A 20,573-nucleotide genomic window follows, 5' to 3' on the forward strand; every position below is an offset into this window, starting at 1 on the left:
ATACATAAATACATAAATAAATAAAAAACTAGGCAAGCAAACACTTTTAAAAATAAAAAATAGGGGCTCCTGGGTGGCTCAGTTGGTTAAGTGTCCAACTTAGGCTCAGGTCATGATCTCATAGTTCATGGGTTCGAGCCGCACATCAGGCTCTGTGCTGACAGCTCAGAGCCTGGAGCCTGCTTCGGATTCTGTGTCTCCCTCTCCCTCTGTCCCTCCCCTGCTCAAGCTCGCTCTCTCTCTCTCTCTCTCTCAAATAAATATACTTTAAAATTTTTTTAAAAGTAAATAAAAGTGAAAGGGAGAGCATACAGCAACCTGACAGACATACTATTGAAAATAACTTCAGTGAAAACTAACGAATTAAAGAAGTTTGCTTGAGGTCTCATCTCAGCTCGGTTAAAATTCTGTTAAGTCACATCTGTGGGTACCTTTCACAACATAGATTATTCATTAGAAATAGTTAAAAAGCCCTGAATTTATTTTATCATAGTTGAAACCCAATTTAGATGTTAGGAGAAATGGCTTCATCCACATCCAAGTAGGTAACAGTGTTTTATGAAGTATCGTTCTTGTTTAAGACAGATATTTTTATAAGGTGTCATTTATGTTAATATCATCATGAGAGTACAAATGTGTATACACATATCTCTGTGTATACATATGTATATATGGTGTGTCCCACTTGTGAAAAGGGGAAATTCTAGGAAGCACTAATACCAAAATGAGAACCAAAGTACTGCGTTTTCATTGGAGGAACACATGCAACAAAATTAGAATAGCTCACAGAATTCAAATGCTGTAGCAATCAGGGTGTGGTGACTAGGTTCATGTTGTGGAAATAGGGGTTTTCCTTTCATTGGGGGTTCTTTTCACAAAACAAGTGGAAGGGACATGACACCAGCTACACACACCCTATCAAGGAGCAAAGTATTCCCCAGTCCACTGAGCAGAGAGTGAACTGTCCAGACACCCACCACCTAATGCTCACAGTGCACAGCAGGTGCTCCATAACCAGACTGACAATTCCAGATTCTCCAGGAATGTGCTTTTACAGATCTATCTGCTTCCAGAACATCATGTCTTAGCCCAGGAAACAGTATTTATTCTCTCTTCAAGGTAACAGAAAGTGATAACTCAAGACCTTTCACTTCGTTTTGCTTTCTTCTTTGAACACCCACAGCCATGCCTGCACATATACTCTCACACACATACACATGCCTATGCACACTCACACACTCACAAGTGTGCACACATGAACACACTCATCCGTTCTCATGCTTACACGTGTGCACACACACATATGCACACACTCTCACCCATAAACATACACATCCATACCCACTTATGAGTGTTAACTGGATAGATCTCATAAGGAAATTTCTAATTCAGAAACAGATACACACAGCTCAAACTCTTTGCAATTGCTGATGCAATTTAACAACAATTAGGAAAGCTAGAATTATCCTTTTTTTTTTTTCAATGAAAATATAGTCAAAGAGAAAAATAGCATTTCACATCACATACCACCATAAATAGAACAAAAACCTACTAATGCTTTGGTTGTCTTTTCCCTGGAATAAACACATGACCACTTCCAACCACATAAAAATGTGAAGTTAAATGTATACAAAGAATGTTCAAGTTTCCAAGGGCACCTGGGTGGCTTAGTCGGTTAAGCGTCCAACTCTTGGTTTCAGCTCAGGTCGTGATCTCATGGTTTGTGGGATGGCACCCCATGCTTGGGATTCTCTCTTTCCCTCGCTGCCCCTCCCCTGCTCTCTCTCTCTTTCTCTCTCTGTCTCTCTCTCTCTGTCTCTCTCTCTCTCTCTCTCTAAATAAACAAACATTAAAAAAAAAGTATGTTCAAATTTCCATATGTAATAAGATCTTTTTGTATTAACATGTCAGGTTAGCCTAGTTTATCAACTTCATGGCATTTAGTTTTTCTCCTTAAGATCATAGTGCTTTACTCTCTAGGAGCAGGGATTTGCTAGACCACAGGTTCAAGGCAAAGTATCTGTGGCAAAGTCACTAGGATTAGAAACAAAGAAACAAAATCTTATTATATAGCCAAATTTATGTTCCCCATGAAGTATAAACAGCTGATATTATAAACCATAGTTTATAAACTATATCTCAGATAATTATATTACTGACCTAACCAAATTACTTTGAATATCCATACTTGCTGGAATTGAAATTTTAGTCTAAATATGGCTGTGTTCTCAAAGTAATCTTTCCTAATGGCTTTCTTGTTACATATTTAATATTCTTCAACTAAAGTATCTGGTTTAAGTTTGGGAATGAAAATGTCCCACAGTATAAATTATGAGCTTAGTGACTAATATGTAAAAGAAAACCATGAATCTTTTTGTAAAGACTTGATATTGACCTTTTCAATTAACACACCCAGCCAGCTGTCTTTGTTTTCCGCTTAGATGATAGATTGTTTCCTCCTTCATTCCACAGCAATGCATGTAGCTAATTTAGTTAGACTAACAACCTGAAAAGCTTAAGGAAAAACAGCTTTGGTACAAGACCTTGCAAACCATCCTTTTTCACCTCTGGTTTTCCCATGGTAGAGATAATTTGGGAGGAAACAAACAAATATACAACATAATAATTTTGTCTCCTACATAATAACTTTGTCTCCTCCTACATAAAGTGATTTTCTCTAAGCTCCTTGAATTCTGTCAAGTAACTTGGGGGAGGCCTAACTCTCCCTTGTAAAGGAAACTCTGCCTAGAAGTGCCTGGCATTTAAGAATGTTGCTGAGAATTTAGTAAAAGTATATATGCAAAACGGAGGTAAAGCCACATTATTGTCTTGGAATCAGTGCAGGTCTAGATATTAGGCACATCTTTTAGACTAGTGCTTCTCAGATTCCCCCCAGCCTAGGAAAGTTCCCATACTAGTTTCATTTTTTCTTCCTCATTGAGAGCAGTCAGCAGACACACGTGCACATGCCCATGCACGTGCACATGCCCATGCACACACCCACACACATCTGGGAAGAGCTAGCTAGCAACTGCAGGCTTGTGATTTCAGCTCTTCCTAAAAGCCTCACAATCACTACTCCAAACAGCCTTAAGCAGATGGCCCCGTGGGTGTAGCCTGTATAATAACCCCACAGGTCTACCCAAGAGAGAAACTGGAGGAACATTTTTTCTCAGTAAATTAACCAACACAGAAGTCATTCCCTGAAGGTTCCTCCCTGACACTGAAATAGCTCGTTCAGCAAGATCTCAGGTCTGTACTCTCCTGCTGTCCTGGGGGAGGCCTGCCCTGCCTCACCCCATGCCCGTCTAAAATTCTAACACCCACCTGACATTACACATCACTGTTTGTGCTTTTTCATTTACCCCTCAGCACATATCACTATTTATACAGGTCACGTAAGCATCATGAGAGCGAAGAGGTTTGCCTCTTTTGATCAATACAATGCCTAGAACTTCATTTGAAGTACAGTAGGTGCTCAATAAATATTTGCTGAAAAGAATGAAAAATCACAAAACTTAGTCTCTAAAATATTTTTATATAAAATTATCAGCCTAAGGAACTCCCGATTCTGCAGAAATCACTGCAAATGTTATAGACGAACTAGAAATTTCTACCGGTATAGAGACTAAATGCATGCAGCCTCAAGGGCAGGGCTGCAGGTCAGAACAAGTGTGTGTCTGTAAGAGGGAGGGAGAGAGAAAGGCAGCATGCAAAGCGAGAACAGATGCCCAATGCAAAAGGAAAGGCCTGGATGCTGGAGAATCCCCCATCCATGTCAACTCAGGAGGTGAGAGAACTGAGAACTGCCTCCCAGCTCTATGCTGATTCAGGCAGCCACGGCTGGTGTGTCTTAGAAGAATCTCTTGTCTTCACATTTTCCATTTCTGGTCTATAAAAGGGTGTGATAATCATTATCTCACAAGGTTTATATTCTAAAATGTGTGAAGTGGTTTCTAAAATGTCTGTGCTACTACAAATGTGAGAAGCATGGTAAGGTCTGACACCAGGGGAGGCTGAACAGAGGTGAGTTGTTACCATGGGAGCTTCGTGTGAAACACTGGGGTTCCCTGTTACTTCTGGGATAATGCCAATTTGGCTCCAACTTTTAAATTATATGTTTATTTTGAAGTCCCATTATCTGTTTCCTTTTGCCAGACACCAAATGGCTATGTTATTTAAGGTCCTGAGGTCATCACAAAGTGTCTTATCCTCAGATTCAAGGGTCTGGGCAGGCCATGCATGCTGACTTCCTGCTTCCAGTCCATGAATTCTGTACAATTTTGATACTGGGAGTCTGCTAGTAAACAAGCCTGACTCGTCTAGATATTGGTCCCATTGCCTTAAATCATTAGACCCGGTAGCACATGGACCATGTCCCTTTCTTTTTGTTTTTGTTTTTGTTTTAATTTTTGTTTTGTTTTGGATTGGGCTTTTTTGCTCATGGACCAATCTAAGCTATTTATTTAAGACATCTCCTGCATAAGCAAAGGGATGGAAAATCAGTATACTGGTCATCATTTGATACAAGTAAGGAAGGTGAGCTTAAGGGTCACATATGTGTGCAGAGTCATGGCCCAAACCAGTTCTGTAGTTCCCCACTGGGTCAGTCGTACAGGTTTTCTTTATTCATCTATATAGCCCATTGGAAGTGGACTCACTTGAGAGTTATGGAATAGAGTATGATTAACATCTCCCCAGGGAAAGGGCTTGGACCTGATTCAGAGATGGGGGGTAGGCAATGAACTGAAGTCTCTCATGCTCTCCATGATGCGACATTAGAAGACGTTCAGCATACTCACTCCCACATGGGAGAGAACTAAGAAGTAGGTGAGGGCCTTCCACACGCTAGCTGAGCCGTCCTCCCCACTTGACATAGACCTCCTAGCTGTGCCCTGGACTGCCCTAGCATCCTGGAAACCCAGACCCAGCTGCCACTCTTATTTTCCACCCAGAAAGCCTCAGTGCCACCCAAGTCCCTCTTTCTTAGCATCCTTCCCTAAGCAAACAATCACTTCATAAACGACTTCTAGAAATGAAGCTAAGTTTTTACCTTCTCGGTAGAGGGCGTTTGGAGGAACATTGCAGGAGAAGGAGTGGGAATTCAGTTGGAGGGGTGTGTGGATTTGCTCTGCACTGCCCAGCCCCCCTCCAGGTTTCTCCAAAGCAAGGATCCTGCAGTGTAGTTTTTTTTTTCCAGGACTAGATCAGCCACATGCTTCCTCCAGCTTTCAGCTCAGGGTAACCAGAGACCCTAAAGGCATGGGCCCTGACCCCAGTGGGAGCTACTGCTCCCTCTACCCTTTCCCGGGCCCTCTGCCTATGCAGGTCTGGGCTCTGCAGGGTTGGCTGTCTAGAGAGCCACCATTCAGCCTTTGTCCACTGCAGCTGCCAGAGCCACAAGCAGAAGGTAGCATCTCTAGAGCCCAGCTCAAGCAGTGCCCAGTGGCCAGCAGCTGCCCCTGGTATCTTCCACATTCCCTGGCTTGGCACTTTCCTATGGATGGCTGACTTCTGGCTGGCACAGCCCCTCGCAAGCTTTTCTACCATCGTGTGAGTAATGGCTGTGCCCTCACGTGAAAATAAGACTCAACCTCGGGAGCCTCTTCCCTGAGCACTATCTCAGCCCCAGGGCCAGTGGCTGCTCTTTATGTCAGATACGTCCGTATATTCTTGCAAGTCTTTGTTCTTACTTTATTTACTTCACAACCCCCCACTGGAATTCTTAACATCAAACTTTCCCTGAGTCATGGGTAATTTTTGCTTCCTCACCAGACCCTGACCGATACACAGAGTCCCTGCATGAACACTGAGGTCCTCTCACATTTCTTTACCTCAGTTTTGCAAATTGCTTCTAATTTAAGTTTTGCTAGGGGCCACCACTTCCAACTGGCCATTCATCAAACTGGCAACATATCACTCTCTTAGTTCTTCCCCCGTCTGAGGTACACTAGCTGACTCCATTCTATGAAAAAAACCCACTTAAATACAGAGAACTAAAATGTTCTTGACATTGCAGCATTGTATTCAGAACCTTGGCTTTCCAACTGTCAGGCTTTTAATTTTTAAAAAAAATTTAGGGGCACCTGGGTGGCTCAGTTGGTTGAGTGTCCACTCTTGATTTCAGCTCAGGGCATGATCTCAAGGTTCGTGGATTAGAGCCCTGTGTCGAGCTCTGTGCTGACAACATTGAACCTGCTTGGGATTCTCGCTCTCCTTCTCTCTCTGTCCCTCACCTTGCTCTCTCTCTGTCTCTCTCTCAAAATAAGTAAAAATAAACTTTAAAATTAAAAAAAAAAATTAGTTTAGTTGAATTAATTTTAATTCCAGTATAATTAACATATATGTTATATTAGTTTTCCAATTATCAGGCTTTTAAATGCCAGAGACTTCCTATCTTTATTCTCCATGGAGCAATTCTTATATTTCAGAATAATAATGTATCAATGGGAATTCAGCTACCAGAAAAAAATCTTTGGACATTTAGAGGGGAAGTTAAAAAAAAGAAAAAGTGAAAAAAGACACCAATAATAGGGACAATGTGCATGTATACTGAAGAATTTGGGTGCTGATAAAGACTACTTTGGTTGTTAATTTTGGCTATTTTGACTAAATTATGGCTCAACTCCATTTACTTCCTCAGGCATTCATTGGGCCTGAAGGAGGGTGATATAGGATGTGTCTATCTGTAGCCATCTTTGAATTTGAAACACCCAAACAGCTGAATTACAAAAAGCACTTACAAGCAGCTGAATTATATTAAGCACTATCGAGCTATGAAGTGTTCTAGTTGTTATTTGGGAAAAAAGTGGGTGGAGGAGGCTTGTCAATATTACTGGGATTACAACAATTGAATAAAATTAGAAGACATGAAACATGGACATTATTCCTGAGAGCTGACCAAGGAGATACACCTATGTGGCTTTCCCCATGCCACCACCACAAACATGTACACTCTGCTTGCCAGTTCTCAAATTTTCATCCATTAGAGATTCATGTGTATTCATTCATGTTACAGTCCTCTTCCGTGCACACTGGCCACACTGCCAGGAAGGTAACATTCTAGCTTGTGCAGCCAGTGCCTCCCCATAATCCTATGCATGCTGAGATCACAAGAACTGAGCTGGCAATGCAGCCCCCATACTGATTTCAGGCATAGTCCACACACTAATCTGTGCCCTGGAATTCTGGGCTCTAGTCTTGTAGACTGGGGTAGGCCTGATGGAGAAAAGCCTGGAAGTAAGGTCAACCTTAGGAGAACACATAGGCACGGGGGCCGAGGGGCTAGTAGTGGAAGGTGAGCCCGCATTTACTGCCAAACCCTGGAGCACAATAATGCAGATGCTGGAAATCTCCAGCACTGTGCCCCCAGAGGTCCCTAAATTCCACCAGTTCTCCTGATCTCGGATGATGACAGCACTCCATTTTTTTAAAAACTGCTATTTTTAGTATTTATGTCAGGTTTGTATCATTCCAGGAAATATTTGCAGCAGCTCACCAAAACAAAACAAAACAAAACACACCTGACACAAAAGAAGGCTTAAAGAAAAGTAAACGAGTAGTGACTATAATCCTGCACTGTATATTTGAAAGTTGCTAAGAAAGTAGATCTTAAAAGTTCTCATCACAGGAAAACAAAATTGTAGCTGTATGTGGTGATGGATGTTAACTACACTTACTGTGGTGATCACTTCACAATATACTGAATCATAACATTGTATACTTGAAACTAATTATAATATTGTGTTAATTATTTCTCATTAAAAAAAAAAAGTAAATGAGGAAACATGTGGAAAGAAGTAAGGGCAGATGCTGGTAATGAAGTCCAGGTACACTCACTGTGGGCTGGAGGAGTGTGAGAAATTCCCACCAGCCAGGGCAAGGTGGGGAGCCCCAACTTATGGAATTCTATCTGGGCTTTTGAAAGTGTACAGAGGCACCTTTGTTGTCACAGTGACCAAGAGTGAATTACATGTTCACTCATGAGTGGGAGGCAAGGATGCCAGCCCCCAAATAAATCCTGCCCAATGAACACCCACCCAAAATACTGACAATGCTCAGGATGAGATCCATAAGCTGTAAAACAAGCCAACTGCTCGAGAGAAGCCTACCTTATCTTGATTCTAAGGTCGATTTCCCCGGGGGAGCTCATGGAGAGCTCTCAGTGACACAGAAGAAAATCCCCCAAAGTATGACATTGACTGACACACATTATGTGAGAGAGGACAGTCAACAGAAGGTTAGAAACCCCTGAAGGGTTTGAATTTTCTGGCCACAAGGCTGTTGGTGAATGTAGGCAGTCAGACCCGACTTCCCTTCCTACTTCTCATTTCCCATCAACTGTGCATTTTTGAGCTGTGGCTGAGGCTCTCTAAAGCAGAATTCAGATACAGAAAATCGGATGCCAAACTCAGAAACAGCCTTGAGGAGAAAATGTTTCAGAACTACACTCTCAGAATAGGGCATTACTTCTGCTGTGTGTTGCCATTTAGCAAACTAGAGCAACTACTGGATAAATGTCAACAGTCAGCTGGTCATAAACATTCTCTGCAACTTTAAATACTGTTTTGAGAAACTCAGAAGTACAGAGTGGAAATCAAGGTTATAAAAACTGGGTTCTGTTCCCCCCAGCCATAGGCCAGTCATGGGCTCAGGCAGGTCAGGGGTCCTCTCAGGCCTTCAGTCCCACACCTATCTACTAGTAAAAGTGGCCTGGCCACTGGAGTTGGGGGATAGGGTGCAGATGCCCAGAGGGCAATGTGGGAGATACTGTGTGGGCGTGGTGCCAAGGGTGCCCTGGATGTATCCAGTCACTTACGAGCTCTGAGAAGCCGCGGACCACCTGCCGTCGCTTCAGGTTGGTCTCTCCATCCAGGTTGGCAGTCTCAATGTGGCACAGGCCATCTGGGTCACTGGAGGAGAGCAGGAGAATGTCCGCAGGGATGATCTCATTGCAGCGAAGATGCACAAAATCTCCCACATGGATTTCTTTCCAGAATCGGTTCACATACTGCTTTTCCTCCCTGATAAAGAGACTGTCATTAACAAAACTGGCAGGAGGCTGATCATTCCTGAATCTGTGTGATGGGCACATTTAACAAATATTTCTACTAAAAATTTCCATAAAGAAAGTGTTTAAAAAGGATACTCATTAATGCCACATATATAGTGTGACTCCAGTTATGTGAAATATTCAGGATAGGCAAATCCATGGAGACAGAAGGTAGATTAGTGCTTACCAGCAACTAGGGGTAAGAGAAATGGGGAGAAAGTGTTTATTGAGTACAGGTTTCCATTTGATAAAAATGTTCTGGGATCAGGTAGTGGTGATGGTTGCACATTATAAATGCACTAAATGCCACTGAATTATATACTTTAAAATGGTTAAAATGTCTACTTCTAGGTATATACCCCGAAGAATTAATAGCAAGGACCCATATAGATACTTGTACATCTGTCTTCATAGAAGCATTAGTCGCCATAGCCAAAAGGTAGAAACAACCCTAATGCTCAATGATGAATGAGTGGATAAGCAAAATGTGGTATATATCTAGACAAGGGAATATTATTCAGACATGAAAATGAAGTTACATGCCGTAACATGGATGACACTTGAAGACATTATGCTAAGTAAAATAAGCCAGTCACAAAAGGACAAATATTATATGAATGCACTTTTATGAAGTGACTGCAACAGGCAAATTCACAGAGAGTAGATCCTCTCTACATCTCACTGTCCTGCTGTCTGCAGAATGGAGATAACAGTGGATGCATCCTCTCCACATCATTCAACATGAAGTGGACAGCATATGCCAATCACCCAGAACAATACCCAACACAGTCAGCTTTCAACTTCCAATAGTTACTATTAACAGATATTTAGATGAAAACATTGTAGATTTCTTCTTCAGATTTTTTTTTTTTTTAACTCTGAAAATACAGGCCAATTAATCCTACAAAGGGCATTTTTAATAGTTCCTTCATGGCAGTTTTGCGCACTTAATTTATAAAAATAAGTATAGAAACATGACTTTAGATCAACATGATATGCTATAAGGAAATCTCATCAAGAAATGCTCTGGGTGATACTGTTGGGGGGAGAAAAACATGAAAACACATTTCAATGTAACCATCACCTTCTTACTGGTTCCTGCCCTATACAATGCCTCTCCCTTGCCTGAGTTCCCAGAAAGCCTGAATTCAGGCAGCAAGTCTGGATCTCAAGGTAGTTCGAGTCAGCCAAATCTTATGGACTCCTCCACTTTGGGAGAAGTATTGAGGTTTACACATCTATTTAATTCCACACTGTGGATTTGAGGAAACCTATGGAAAACTTCCAGGAGCTCACAACTATCAGCTGCTCCATCCCTGTCCATTTTAAAGCCTCTGTTTTCTTGTTCTTCTAATTCAAGATCCACCAAACTGATTATGTACGAAGCATAGTTTGGCCACGTTAGGACCAACAGAGATAAATTAGATATAGCTCTGTCCTCAAAAATAATGCAAGGCAAGGCCAAACCACTGGATAGCAACCCTTGGGGACTGTATAATCAAGCCCCCAGTGTGAGCAAAACTATCCTTCCTAGGCCAACCCATCATTCCTTACAAGGCCAGGGCGTTCTTCAAGGCTGCTTAAATAGGTGTGATAGGTCCCATCAGCCTCCAATCCGACATCAGCTGGTTCTAAGATAAGGCACAGAAGGGGCATTCAATCACCTGACCATCCTGCTGGCTCACTTCCAGTCTGACCTCTTCCCTGTGGACAGATAGCCTTGATGTGAGACAGATGAAACATTTTTAAATGTTCCTATTTCCTTTCCTAAAGGTCAAACCTTGATTTTATATCACTGCAAGCATTAGCTCCTTAATCTTTATTCCTTATCATGACCATTTGTTGGATTCCCACAGAAAGTACAAAGAAATGTGAAAGAGCCTATCCTCTTCCAGAAGAAAGTTTCCAAAAGCTAAGTCACAAAGGAGGGCAGCATACACTCTTGAGAGTGAGGTGGACAGGATTTGTGATGACAGGGGTTTCCAGGAGACCAGTGGTCCCAGACTTGCCCTGGGATGGCACAGGAAGGTGATGACAAGAAGAGGAGCAGAATGGTCTGTGTTCAGTTTATCTTAACTACATTCCATTTACAGAACTCATCAAACATAGAGTCAGTTTCCACCTGCTTTGAAATCTTAAAACGTTAGCTTGGCCACTACATCAGAGCACTGCTTTTAAACCAGCAATTTTGGTGGAGGCACTGAGCCACACAGGAGATTCCCCCACAGCAACCCCTCAATCCCCCTGATGTGCCTGCAATCTGTGAGCACTCAGTCACAGTCCTCGCGAGAGGACCCATGTGAGCCATGGAAAGCAAAGGGAGCAGGACACAGAGTAGCTCCATAATGGCTTCTGTGAAAAGGCCCTGCAGTTCACGGGAATTCTGCAGGAGGCTGGGCCCTTAAAACCCAAACCTGGGAGTCATTTGTGAAAGAAGAGCAGCATGACAGAACCCCTTTGACACACCAACAGACCAAAAATTCCCCATCAAAGCCCCACAGTCCATCAACGATTCCAGCTGGAGACCCACACTGAGTCCGGACCCTACATCAAGCCCTGCAATATCCCTGCCTACTTTCTCATATTTATTTTTATTATATAACAATACTATATATTATATATATCATATGTATTTTTATATGCTATATGTATACTATATTATGTTATATATTATATATTCACATATATGTATATATAACATCTCCTGCATATAACACATTACGTATAAGTAGCCCTTTGTCTCATGAGGAGGGTATATGCTTATTTTTTCCCAGGAACTGTATTTAGACATAGGGTCTAAAGTTGAAATGAGGTCACAGAGTGTGGTCCTAACCCAATGTGAATGATGTCCTTATAAGAGGAAAAGACACCAGGGATGTGTGCACATGGAGGAAAGGCTGTGTGTGGTCACAGAGGGAAGACAGCCATCTGCAAGCCAAAGAGAAAGGCCTCAAGAAAAAGCAACCCTGCCGACACGCCTTGATCTTGGACTTCCAGCCTCCAGAACTGAGAAGACAATAAGCTTGTTTTAGACACTTGGTCTGTAGTGCTTTGCTATGGCAGCCCGAGCAGACTAACACCTAACAACTTCAAGTCCCAGGACTCCTGCTGGAAGGACCAGCTCCCAGCCTGCAGTGACAGAGGAAGAGACAGCAGAGGAAGCGGGTAGTGGAGGGGCACCGTGCCAGGTGATTTATCCATAGGCATGAGTCCCACACTGCCCCACACATCTGTGCACAGGAAAAGTACCACAGAGAAGACAAAAATAAATCCTTTGACACAATACTATAAACACGAGCTTCTTAATAACACTCTTCTTCAGACTATTCTAAGCAGCAGGTAAATGATTTGGAACTGCCCTCCATTTCCTCAGGTCAGTATGGATACAGGTCGGGGTAGACAGAATGTGTGAGCCTCCTCTCTGTGGCACAAATATCAGGAGATAATCTCACCACCCCATGGCCTCCCTGCCAAATCTAATGCCAACCAGGCATGGGCCTGCACACCTGCAGGACCATAGGACTCCCCTAAAACACACGGATTATATTTTTTACAGTGGCAAGTTTGAAATCATCAAAGTCCTCAATATTCTGGATTCCTTCATAGCAATTAGGAAGGGGCACTGTTTAGTTTGCCCACACATTCCTTCTAAGAACAGGTGCCAACTACCCCTGGCAATAGGATTCTGAGATGACCCCCAAATCTCCATCCCAGTCCTGGTGTCCACACCCCTGCCAGCTCCCTTGAGTGAGGTAGGGACTAAGTATGAATGTGGAGGAAATCACTTGTGAAGATGTAACTAGGGTGACCCAATCAGTAGACTATGAGCCAACCAACAAAGAGATCATCTGAGTGGGCCTTACAGAGCCACAGGAGTCCTATAAACCTGGGCCTAATGCCAGTGACAGGAACTCAGAGGGGCCACATGGCCAGAGCTGAGAGCACAAGGCCTCCCCCCTACCACCACTGGAGCTGAATTACGCCAAGAACCTAAAAGAGCCTGGAAGAAGATGCAAACCTCAGACAAGAACACAGCTGCAGCCAACACCTCACCCGCAGCCTGGTGAGACATCAGGTAGAAGACCTGGCCAACCCATACCTGAATTCCTAACCTCCAGGAAATGCGAGATAATGTATCTGGATTCTTTCTTTTGACAGGTAATATCCTATTAGTTTCAGGTGTACATCATGGTGATTCAGTATTTTTATAGATTACAAAATGATCCCCATGATAAGTGAAATTACCATCTGTCACCATAGAAAGTGATTACAATATTATTGATTATATTCTCTACACTGTACATTACATCCCCATGACCTATTTATTTTATAACAGGAAGTTTGTGCCTCTTAATCTCCTTCACCAATGTCCCCCCCCCCCCCAACCCATCCCCACTCTGGTAACCAACAGTTTATTCTCTGTTATCTATGACTCTGTTTCTGTTGTGTTTTGTTTGTTCATTTATTTTATTCTTTAGATCCCACATATAAGTGAGATCATACGGTATTTGTCTTTCTCTGACTTATTCACTTAGCGTAATACCCTCCAGGTCCATCCATGTTGTTGCAACATTGTTTTTAGTTGCTGAGTTTGCAGGGATTTGTTGCACAGCAATAAAAAATTAATACACACCATTTCCATTTTCTGTACAGAAGCAGGAGCTAGATGCTTCTCCCATCCTGGCAGCTTCGTCTTCTACAGTGTGTAACAAACTAAAGATTCTGCTGGTAGTTTTATAGTCTGCATACTTGAGGAAAAACTACTTAACGAGAAAAGAATGCATAGAACAGGACTGGTTATAATCCAAAAGTGTTTTTCTCTCTCCACATAAAGTGGAAGCCCATCAGAGGGCCCGAATAACATATTAAAATGTGGAGAAACCCTGAAAATGTGCAATCTTGAAATACGGGCTATGTTATAAATATTACAAACATGGTGCATGATTCCTCCACAGGAATGGCAACTGGCTCTTGCATTTAGCTGCAATTTTCTGCTCACGATTCCTGACAGGTCTGAGCAGAGTGTCAAACCAAGATTTCAAAGGTCATGAGCGAAAAAAGTGTGATTCTTCTGAAATAGGGGGCAAAGAAAAAGAAAAACACTAAAAAGGGAAAGAATAATAAAAATGTCTTACATTTAAAAGCACCACGTATGAAGCCAGAGACAAAAGCCAGTTTTTTCTAAAAGAGCCTGCCACTCCTTTTTCTCTGCACCAACCACCTCACTTCTAGGCCAGCTGTTTCCTCAGCTAAACAGTGAGAATGTTAAATAGATGATCTTGAAAATCTGTTCTGAGGCTAATGTTAGCCTTCTGTGATTAATAGATTTCCTCTTCTGGGAAAATCTATTACTAACATTTTACAATTAGTCATGCTGAGCTTTGCAGTTCTCATCTGAGCCTTTTTTTTCTCCGAAACAACATAATTAATGCACAGGTGAAAGAATAAGGAAATATAAGTATGACAAGTGACAAATTTTATTTAAAGACAAGCAGTAAATAAAATTTTAAGATCCCTTAATTTATCATTTTTGGTTATTTAATATTTAGGCTGAGTTAAACTATTTATTTGTACTAGTTATGTTTTCAAGGTTCTTAAATAGGGGCACTTGGGTGGCTCAGTCGGTTAAGCATCCAACTCTTGATTTCAGCTCAAGTCATCAACTCACAGTAGGTGAGCTCAAGCCCTGAATTGGGCCCTGTGCTGACAGTGTAGAGCCTGCTTTGGATGGAGTCTCTCTCTGCCCCTCCCTTACTTGCGTGCTCATACCTGCTCTCCTTCTCGCTCTCAAAAAAAAAAAAAAAAAAAAAAAAAAAAAGGTTCTTAAGTAAACAATTCCCTAAGAGGAGGCAGCTGACTTACAGAGTTTACAGGAATTACTTTAAGTAGTTGAAAGAATGTTTTTCCTGGAGATCACTATTACTTTTATGTAGCTATTCATGAATACAGGGTTCAAGAACTACTGCTCTGAAATGTTTCGTTAATGTTTTATTTTTTTGAAAAGCATTAGAATGTTGCAACCCTACTGACCCCTGACCCCTCCAGTGTTTAAGGTGTCTCTGCAATGGCTCAGGGTTTTCAACAATGTATTTATAAATCTTTCCAATGTGGTGAAGTTGGATCTATTTCACAAATCCAAACAAATTTAGATCGAGTTTTAAAAAAAGGCATGTGCAGAAAATGAGGGAATTACACTTTCATCTTTAACGTGTTGTTTTCAAGTAGATTTGCATTTCAAATATATTTGAGATTTTCCCTCATAGTAAAAGAGCATTTTTTTTTTTAATTTAAGGTGACAACAGATTCCAAATTTGCCCACAACCAGTCAATATTCCGGGTTACCCACTGCCATTCCTTCTACAAGGACAATCACAACAATAATTGTCCCTGATCTCCAACCTGGTCTATGAATTCATGAATGAATTGGATCTGTTCTTAAGAGTCCTCCTGGGCTGCAGAAAGAGGCACACTAATTGGTTCCACACAAGTTACTCCTCACTTGTAAGATGACATCATCATTCAAGTTTAGTGACACTGTAATCAACACAAAGTAGCAGTGGGTGTCTGCAATGCTACAGTGCCCACACTTCTGATCATGTCCACAAAATACTGCATGCCACACACACAGAGCTGCCACCTGCCAGCTTCTAGGACATCTTACAATTGGAGATGCTTGCGTCTTCCGTTTTTTGGTAATTTAGGAGATGAATGAAAAGTCTGAAATGTTTGTAACATGCATACACATTTGATTTTCTTACCCTTACATTATCTAACATCTTTATATGGCCATATTTTATTGTATACTTTCCCATGTTGTAAAAATGTCAGCTTTAATTCAATTGCAAATTATTGTCACAGCTACTCAGAGAACCCCACTCCTGCCCTCCCACCATTCACCACACCCACACCCTACTCAGGTGCTGGCAGTGGGGGTATACAGGGGTAACAGGCACATCTCACTTGACTCCCTTGCTTTCTCTCCTTCTTTAAACATGTCTCTCCTTTAATAAGACTAATCAACAAAGGAATATCTTGGGTAGATGAGTAAGAAAGGAAGTGAGGAAGAGAAAGAAGAGATGCAGGTTTGGGGTTTTAATATTTGAGCACTACAATTTTTAAGTACAATTTAATGCTGAAGGAAGAACACTTACTTTGATTAGGCAATCAGGGACTGATTCCTGGAAGAGGGGACATCTGAATTTAGATCTTAAAGGATGAAAAGAATCTTAGCCTAAGCCATTCTCCACCCTCCCCCAAGGAGACTGTTTATACTAAAGAGTGCAATTTAGGGAGAGGTTGGAAGGGCAGTGCCCAAATCAAGGACAAGGCAGGGCGGGATCAAAAGAGATCCTGAGAGGTACCTGGGTGGCTCAGTTGGTTGAGCATCCCACTTTGGCTCAGGTCATCTCATGGTTCCTAAGTTCAAGTCCCACATTGGGCTCGCTGTTATCAGCACAGAGCTGGCTTCCAGTCCTCCATCCCCCCCCCCCCCCCCACTCTCTGCCCTTCCCATGCTTGTTCTCTTTCTCTCTCTTTCTCTCAAAAATAAACATTAAAAAAGAGAGAGAGAGAGAGATCATGAGACTCAGAAATAGCAACAGGGTAGAAACAGAGGCCACCTGGGTGGCTCTTTAGGTTAAGCATTGGACTCTTGATTTTGGTTTAGGTCCTGATCTCACAGTTCATAGAATCAAGCCCCATTTAGGGCTCCATGTGGACAGTGCAGAGCCTGCTTGGGATTCTCTCTGTCTCTCTCTCTCTCTCTCTCTCTGCCCCTCCCTTGCTTGTGTGCAGTCTCTCTTTCTCAAAATAAATAAACATTAAAAAAAAAAAAAAGAAATAGAAACAGGAGGAAATGATGGGCATGAAGTTTGACTATATAATCTATGTCACTGGACAAACACCATGAATGATTAGACGAGAATGGGCATTCGAGTATCCACATCTCCAGCTCTGGTGGCTGAAATGTGAGTGCCACTGATCTTACCCAGGAGTGGGTCTGCTGTGGGAAGGAACAGAGTCCAACTGTGATCTCTTCAAGGTGCTGGTGGGGCATGTGGGTTGGGCTTGTAGGAGATGGCCACATCTTTGAAGACAAATGCAGGTAAAGAGGAATTTGGGGTTCATGGCATGGAGATGACCAGTCCCCTACTGTGTATGCCATCACTGAGATTACCAGAGACATCACAATGATGAGAGCTGAAATAGTAACGAGAACTGAAAATGGACTGGGAGAGCAGGAAGGGTAGGAAAGGGTTGAAGTAGGGAAGCCAGCAGGGGTGGCTGGGCAGGCGGGGTGGGCACAGGGTAGAGACCAGCAGAGCCCAGAGTCCCAGGAGCCAAGGTTCCATGGTGGCTGCCCATCACCAAGGGCAACCAGGGGCAGGAGTCCAGTGTGCCACACCTTCCGTTGCCTCCACACCTCTCCCTTTGCCCTTCCTATGCCAAGTGAACCAATCTGGAAAGGCAGTCATGGAATGTGTGCACACAATCACCATAGTTTCATTTCTTATTTTGAAAAGGCAATTTTCAGTGGCACACTTGAAAATGGCACACCCATTAAGACCAAAGGTCCCCTTTCCAAACATTCCCGGTGCTTTTCTCTCTTCAGACCTTTTCACCACTCAAGCACATTCGTGTGCAGCTCAAGTGAGAGTTCAGTCTTTGGAAAGACTAAGAGATATGGACCTCCTGTAAAAGGTTCATGAATGCTTCAAGTCTTAGGATAAGTCTTTCAGGCAATACCAGCTGGATGTCTAGACACCAAATCCCTGTCAGTACTGAGACATCAGTATCTTAATAATAATAACAAAAGAAAAATAAATACAGCTTTCCTCCTCCATATCCTTATTATGAACCCGGCACTTCACAGAGCATTTTACAGCCTTTATTTCAGGGAGTCTTCACACAATCCCAACACTATATTCCCGTTTACAGACATAGAAATAGACATGGAATGACCTGCCCAAAGTCACACATCAGGAAGTAGCAGGGTGAGGACCAAATCTCTCTGACTCTGGGGATCATGAATCCTTGGGGCCATGTGATTTTGAAAGCACATCTGATCTAACGACCTAAAGGAAGAACAACTAAAACTCCTAAAGGAGTTGTCTAGTGACAACTTTCCAAAATTCCAAGCCAGAAACTCTGTATTTTTTTTTCCTTTTAAATTATGCAGCCCAGAGACCAATGTAGCCTGAAAATAAAATAGCACTATGCTTGAAAAAGGGTGGAAAGGCAGACAGTTCCAGACCTATAAGCAGTGTTTGACAGACACAGAATAATGAATTTCAGTCAATTTGCCTAAATGCCTGCCTATTTGCAATCGACCAAAGGAGCCATGTCCAAGGTTAGAAGTCACCAAACCATGGTCTCTGCTACAAACTGGGAAGTGTGCCCTAAATGGGCCTTGGCAAATTGAGAGATGAGCTCATCACTGAGACCACCTGTGGCTGGGAGCTTCTGAGCTTCAGCAACCTGAAGGACACCACCTGACTCAGTCCTCTGGGGGGACTCCCTCTGGGGCTGAAGGAAGGTTGGTGGAGCAGGAGAGCAGTTTATTCTCATGGCTTTGGAATGACCTGGTAGCTTTGACAAGTGCTCCCAACTTGGGCCGGGCACACGTGGCACTTTTGGAGACACGGCTATGGACCAAACTGTTCCAGCTCCCCTACCGCAGGCATCTTACAGGTCACTTATTTTTATTTTTTTAAACTTTTTTTAATGGTTGTTTATTTTTGAGAAAGAGCAACAGAAAAAGAACGCAAGCGGGGGAGGCGTAGAGAGAAAAGGAGACACAGAATCTGAAGCAGGCTCCAGACTCCAAGCTGTCAGCACACAGCCTGATGCAGGGCTTGAACTCACGAACCATAAGATTGTGACCTGACCCGAAGTCGGACACTCAACTGACTGAGCCCCCCAGGCACTCCATCCAGGTCACTTTTAAGCAAAGCTGCCCCACCCTTTCTTGAAAAATCCCTCCCCCAGAATATATTTACAAACAGTACTACACAGCTGGCTCTGGAATGATCAATAATTAATGATGATGCCTCGAATCTGGACAGTGCTCCTCCTGAAGGTCACAAGCCCCCGTATAGGCATTATCTTGCCAAGTTAATGACTCATCCTCATTAAGAGGTGAAGGGGAAGGAGAGGGCTTGGGGCTCAGGCACCTGAACTCCAGCACCTCAGGTGCCTGGCTTATAAATGGGGGTCTGCCTTCTCACAGAAACTGTTCACACCAAACCCCCAGCAGCCCTTCATTCTAGTCCCACAGGCTTCCTGCTTTCCAGGTGGGCATCAGAGACCATCCGCCGGGACCTCCCAACTGAGCAAGGCCACAGTGTCTATTTTGGCTTCACTTTCCTTTTTTTTTTTTTTTTTTTTTTTTTGTGCATGATTTTTCCCCACTATTATTTTTGAAGCAAGTATTTGATTTTGACCAATAAAATCACAAATACTACTAAGGAACAAGTTCCACCTTACATTTAATTTGTGGTTTGGAGTTAAAGCAAGAGCTGCTATTTTGTTTTATTGACTTAGAAAGATGGTAAAATTGGGGCGCCTGGGTGGCTCAGTTGGTTAAGCGGCCGACTTCGGCTCAGGTCATGATCTCGCGGTCCGTGAGTTCGAGCCCCGCGTCAGGCTCTGTGCTGACAGCTCAGAGCCTGGAGCTGTTTCAGATTCTGTGTCTCCCTCTCTCTGACCCTCCCCCGTTCATGCTCTGTCTCTCTCTGTCTCAAAAATAAATAAACGTTAAAAAAAATTTAAAAAAAAAGAAAGAAAAAAAAAGATTAAAAAAAAAAAAGAAAGATGGTAAAATTATCCATACAGTTAAGTGAAGCACTTGGATGGGTACAGCTATACATTTATAGCCATACATTAAGACTATAAGCTTAGCAGCATTCTGTACTATTTCATTAACACAGAGCAACTAACCCCTGTAAAAAGAAAAGTTCTTTTCCAAACATCAGTTTGCTTCTGACCTGCCAGCTTATCACATTTCCTATTGGTAAAACATCCCATAGATGAGACAGGCATGCTGCAACTAACCTTGTGCTTCATTTACTAAACCAACAAAAACAGACTTGGTCAGAGAATGTGTCTTAATGGACAAGAGAGTTGAATGCATATGCTTCTCTTTTAAATAGTTCAGGGTTGAGCTAGGTTGAAATGCAGAGTATCTAGAAAGATCCACAGAACACATTTTTAAGAAAAAAGGAAGACCACGGAACAAACCTAACACGCAAACCAACTAGACTGAGGCCTCCCCAGCGTGGGCAGGCTGAAGAACTCCTCAGGCCCAGTAAAGAGAAAGCTGCACAACACATTTTAGGCAAACAGAATGAAGGAGAAACCAGGATGCAGTGAGGCAAGCCCTAAATGGGAGGTTCAGAGCAAGTGATCCAAGAACCTCGTGGAATAATCATCAGTGCCAAGGCCTGATGCCTTGGGGATAAGAAAATCCTTCATGGAATTTATTTTTCATATTGTGCACAAATGAAGGCATGTGTGTGGAGCA

At 42.6% G+C, this 20,573-nt stretch overlaps 1 protein-coding gene and 1 pseudogene across 3 annotated transcripts in view; both read right to left on the bottom strand.

The window, feature by feature from the left end:
* ATP10A (ATPase phospholipid transporting 10A (putative)) overlaps positions 1-20,573 on the bottom strand; it is a 177,028-nt gene that overhangs the window by 80,952 nt on the left and 75,503 nt on the right. For all 3 annotated transcript variants that reach the window (XM_019434747.2, XM_019434748.2, XM_019434746.2), the window contains exon 2: positions 8,819-9,023. In XM_019434747.2, coding sequence (XP_019290292.2) covers positions 8,819-9,023 — 205 coding nt within the window. The remainder of the gene's footprint in view (positions 1-8,818; positions 9,024-20,573) is intronic.
* Positions 583-5,154, bottom strand: LOC128772924 (cytochrome c oxidase subunit 6A1, mitochondrial-like; annotated as a pseudogene).

The sequence above is a fragment of the Panthera pardus genome, unplaced genomic scaffold, assembly GCF_024362965.1.
Source record: "Panthera pardus isolate Hobbes unplaced genomic scaffold, ASM2436296v1 HiC_scaffold_24, whole genome shotgun sequence".
In the NCBI taxonomy this organism is placed as follows: domain Eukaryota; kingdom Metazoa; phylum Chordata; class Mammalia; order Carnivora; family Felidae; genus Panthera; species Panthera pardus.